At 50.9% G+C, this 4,940-nt stretch overlaps 1 protein-coding gene across 1 annotated transcript; it reads left to right on the forward strand.

Annotated features, from left to right (window-relative positions):
* Positions 1-737: 737 nt before the first annotated feature.
* A1O9_13084 (uncharacterized protein) lies at positions 738-3,940 on the forward strand (the record flags this gene model as incomplete). The annotated part of the gene is made up of 2 exons (XM_013397998.1): positions 738-1,855; positions 1,909-3,940. 2 exons carry the CDS (start codon positions 738-740, stop codon positions 3,938-3,940), a joined length of 3,150 nt encoding a protein of 1,049 aa, XP_013253452.1.
* Positions 3,941-4,940: the final 1,000 nt, after the last annotated feature.

A 4,940-nucleotide genomic window follows, 5' to 3' on the forward strand; every position in this document is an offset into this window, starting at 1 on the left:
TCTTCGACTATACCTTTGGACTTCCATACGTCAGTACCATGTGGTAGGATGAATCAATAGTTAGCATTGCCCACGTCTAAAACAGCCGCGTGCAACAGCATCTTTTCAGTTTTGGGTGCGGGGTTGTCCTATGACTTTAAACTCTGGAATGCCATGATTCCCCTACGCAGGTGCGGTAATCAAGGATGCGGTTCCAAGGGGCCTCAATCTATTGATAAGTTCCGGGTTAAGAATGATGGTACACGGAACCTGATGTGCATCTCCTGTTGCGTGTGTTTGCCGCGGCTTCCTTCTACTCCCTGCTAACATGCCACGTAGGAAAGGCACCGGCTATATAAGGAGGCCTACCACCGTCGGCAACGAGCGTCTGCTAGTAATACGTCACATCCGCTTTCGATACCAGAGCGGCTGCCTCAGACCGGGATGTTATCCCCCGCGCCATCTTTTGACCCTTTCCGTAATGCACTTAATTTAGGTCCGGCTCGGCTCGCACATGGGACCTCGTCCAGCTCTATGCCAGCTTTTAACCCGTTCCTGAACTCTCTACCAGAACCACTATCGACGGAACATCCCACCAAGAGACGAAGAACTGCAGCATACCTTACGGCGCCAGACGCCGTGAAGCTTGCCGTGGGTTTGCTGGAGGAGGAGTTTAAGCTTCGAGAGACCGCCTCTGAAATATTCCCGCCAAGGATCTCCTCCTCGTATATTCGAGCTTCTGTTAGTATGAAGACGAGATGTTGACAGCGTCTGAGAGGTCCGTGTGCTGTTGTTGTGGCAGGCTAATTGCCGCTGGAGATATCTATGAGATCTATGACGGGTCCCATTTCATCTTACCACCACAACGTACTCTCGATCGTTGTGGCCATCATGAGAACTCTTGGGACTTCTGTACGTCCTGTCACGGGGCGGTTGGTCGTGGCAACATTCCCAAATTCTCCGCCTCAAACCTCGTCAACGTCACGACGTGCCAGGACTATCCGTCCGCGCTAGAAGATCTTACCGCAGTCGAAGAATGTCTCATTGCAAAGTGTCACCCTGTCGGCACCATCCTCAAATTGCGGCCTGCCGGCCGTCCCTCTCCCTCCAGCTATAATGCATTACGAGGTCATATAATCGTCATTCCGCAGGATCCGGGCCCGCTTCTCCAGATCCTCCCCAGTCCCGAGCTGAAGCTGGATAACCTTATGAAGGTTATCTGGCAGGGAGAACGAGCGCCGGGCGATGCAGATTTGAAGCCGTTCTTGCAGGTTCGGAAGGATAAGGTCCTCCCGGCTTTGCAATATCTCGTTCAGCACAACCATCTGTATCGCGACCTCACTATCAACCATGCTATGATAGACGGCTGGAATGAAGATTTTATCCCGCCCGAAATCCGTGACAACATTATCTGTCTTGGGAGCTCAGACCATCACGAACGTGAGGGATATACAGTTAGCCTGCAGACTGGCAATTGTGAAAATGATCTCCAGGCCGCGCAAGATGACGTTCTTGACTTGGATGATCATGAAGCGCTGATAACCGGTTCTGTCTATACAGATGTCAATGGAGAACGACAAGATCCGAACGTGCGGTTGATAGACACCTTACGGAGGGTAATAGCTGGCAATCCATGTGCGACCGATGAAAATGCGCCTGCTGCGGATGAGAGCAGGCCTGCGCAGGGAATCTTGCCGACGATTTCTTATGCGATGCGCGGACAGTCGGCCTTGATGAGCAATTGGGAAGATCCTCATTATTTTACTGCTTTCCCTACCCTCTTTCCAAACGGAAGAGGGGGCCACCAAGAGGAGAGGATTGTGCCGGTGTCGCTTACAGCTTTTGCAGAGTGGGCGTTGAATCACCATAGCAGGAGGTAAGCAGTCATTGTTTGCCATTACGGAAGTTTAAGTCTAATCATCTTTACAGATTCGCACGCCACAAGACATTCATGTACCTTCTTTACGATGTATTACAACTCCGAAGCTCGTCTCTTGGAAACGCGCTACTTGTGAAGCGTCGAAACTGGAGGTCGGCCGAGAAAGGTATAGCCTCTTTGACAGTGGACCAGCTGGAGGATGCTGCAAAGGTTGTTGCCGACGGAGGGGTCATTGACGACCCTGTGATTCAATGGCTACAACGAAATATTGTGACCATTGGGATGCAAGTACCGGAGTCTTTCTCACAAAAGGTAAAGAGGCGCTCTGAAATCAAAGGCTTGATCGTGCGAGATGGAATGCCTGCTTTTTGGATAACCATTAACCCCTCCGACTTGAGTAACCCACTAGTCCTATTGTTAGCTGGCATTGAACATTCCGGAGACGCCTTCCCGACTGCTAATGCGGCAATCCGCCATGCGACGGCAACGTCGAATCCTGTTGCAGTTGCCCAATTCTTCCATCACACCTGTAAAGCGATCTTTGATGGGCTTCTCGGCTCCAAATCCGGCCGAATTGGCATCCTGGGACAGGTCTCGAATCATTTCGCGGTGGTTGAGACGAATGGTCGTGGAATGCTACATCTTCACGCTCTGGTGTGGCTTACTGGCAACCTCGAATTCAACACTTTGCGCGATCGAGTTCTGCGAGACAAGGCTTTCGCCTCTAGGATGATACGTTACCTAGAAACTGTCATTGTACATAGCATAGACTTGGATGTTGAAGGTAGCCCTAACGAACCGGCACTCATCCCACTTTCCACTAGAATAGCGGAAACTGACGACGAATTCCACTCTAGGCTGTCCGCTGACAGCAATGCTATTGCCTGCAAGAAACAGGTCCATTCATCGAATCACAACGCTACTTGCTTCAAGTACAGTCAAAAAGGACAAGGGTCGAAGGCTTGTAGATTTGAGATGCCGCGTCCCAACTCCGAATTCGACGAGTTAGGCGTAATCCACCTTACTCGCAACCACGGCTGGGTTAACCCATGGAACCCAGCAATTGCCAGCTGTATCCGTTCCAATCAAGACATCTCGTGGATCCCTACTGTGGCAAAGACGTTGTGCCTTATTTATTATGTCACGAATTATGCAACAAAAGATGATGTTTCTCCATACCAAATGCTGGTCAAGGCTGCATTGTTGAAGCAGTCAATTGAGAAAGCCAAAGCAACTTTGACACCAGATGCCAACGATCTGCGGATTAGGAAGAAAGACATGGACCAGTTTGCTCTTCGATGCTTCAACACTTTGTCTCATGATCGCGAGATCAGTGGTGTGCAGATAGCGAGCTCCCTACTTCAACTACCAACCTACTATACCCGGAACTACAATTTCGTCCAAGTGAATCTCTGGTGGCTCAGGCAATACGTGCGTGCTGCTATAGATCCGGCTCAATCCGCAGTCGACGACTCTATCGACCTGATGGGTGATGAGCAGTGTGCCTACCAACCAGGGGACAAGGGCCCTGTGAGCCGCTTCGACAACTACAAATGGCGAGGCCCGCACCTTGCCCATCTATCATTCTTCGAGTACTGCATGTTGGTGCGGACCAAGAGCGTCCGTGACGCCATAGCAGCGGACTTGGAATTTGACCCCAAGCATCCGAAACAGGGTGTATACGTGCAACACTTGGCTCGCAAGAAGTCTCAGGTGGTAACTGTCACCTTCAATGGCCAACTTTCCCAATTCCAAGCCGACGAGGAGGGTGTTGCAGGAGGACACCCGGTGACGACCGCAATGCAAAATGATCTCGTCGAAGTGTTATTAGGGTTGTTTGTGCCGTGGAACCAATTGCCGGCCCTCTCCCGACAATATGCAGCTGACTGTGGGACAACGCAGGATGCTTATACCAAGATTTGGAGCATCGTGGAGCCAACACTTTCTCCACATAACCGCAACTTCGCAAGTAACATTGAACTCTTGCGAAAGTCCAAGGAGGATTCTCGAATAGACGCTGCGCTCCGCAGAGCGATGAACGGGTCTGAGGACACTTTTGATCATGACTTAATGATGAAGTAGCTGCCGATTTAGTTTTCGACGTCGAAGAGCCTTTGGATACGTTGAATGAAGACTTCAGCACCGAGACCTTAATAACGGCGTACCATTCGGTTGCGTTATCCTGGCGGAAGGAAAGTCTTATTGCTGGGCAACGTATTCCTACCTTATTGGCCGGCACGACCCAGGCTCGGGGCCTGCAGTTAGAAAGCCTCGTCCCACTCGATATTTTTCGACTTGACACCTACGCTACTTCTGGCCTCAGATTCTTCCCTCCCGCTACACTGCAACGCTGGGAGTCACAAATTAAGGGTCTTATTAAGTTTCACGAGACGGAAGACGTGGGAGTCGAAGAACGCCTTGTGTATGAGATGGATGATTTCGACCTCGACATAGAAGATGGCGTTTTACATCCTATTCTAACTTCACCAGAGAGCGCTCCGGACCGACGGTCTCAAGTTGGCGACAATCCTACTGGTTCGAGTCTCACATTGCTCGTCAATGAAGATATTTCTCTCAACGAAAAGCAGCGGGTTGTTGTAGAAAGAGTGCTTTCAGGCGCGTTAGCTTGGGCGACCCACGCCTACGACGCCTCCAAGCGGGATCAGAAACTCCTCTACGTTGGAGGGGAAGGCGGAGTTGGCAAGAGCCAAATCATTAAAGCCATCGTTGCCGGCATGGATCTTATATGTCGCAAAGAGGAGGTCATTCTGATGGCACCGACAGGAGCAGCGGCGGATAACATCAGCGGCAACACGTATCATACAGCCCTCGGTATTAGCATCGCCAAAACGCAGAGGACAACAGTAAGCACTCGCGTCAGGAAGCTGTGGTCCAGGAAGACGGCCATGATCATCGATGAGGTTAGTATGACAGATTTAAGCATGCTGAGTACCATCAACAATCAGTGCAAGATTGCGAAGTCCCTCGATAGAAGCTCGCCCGACCTCTTTGGTGGGCTGCCTATCGTTATCCTCATGGGAGACTTCCACCAGTTCTCACCCGTTAGAGGCCCAGCGCTATG

The sequence above is a fragment of the Exophiala aquamarina genome (assembly GCF_000709125.1).
Source record: "Exophiala aquamarina CBS 119918 chromosome Unknown aczIA-supercont1.58, whole genome shotgun sequence".
Lineage (NCBI taxonomy): Eukaryota > Fungi > Ascomycota > Eurotiomycetes > Chaetothyriales > Herpotrichiellaceae > Exophiala > Exophiala aquamarina.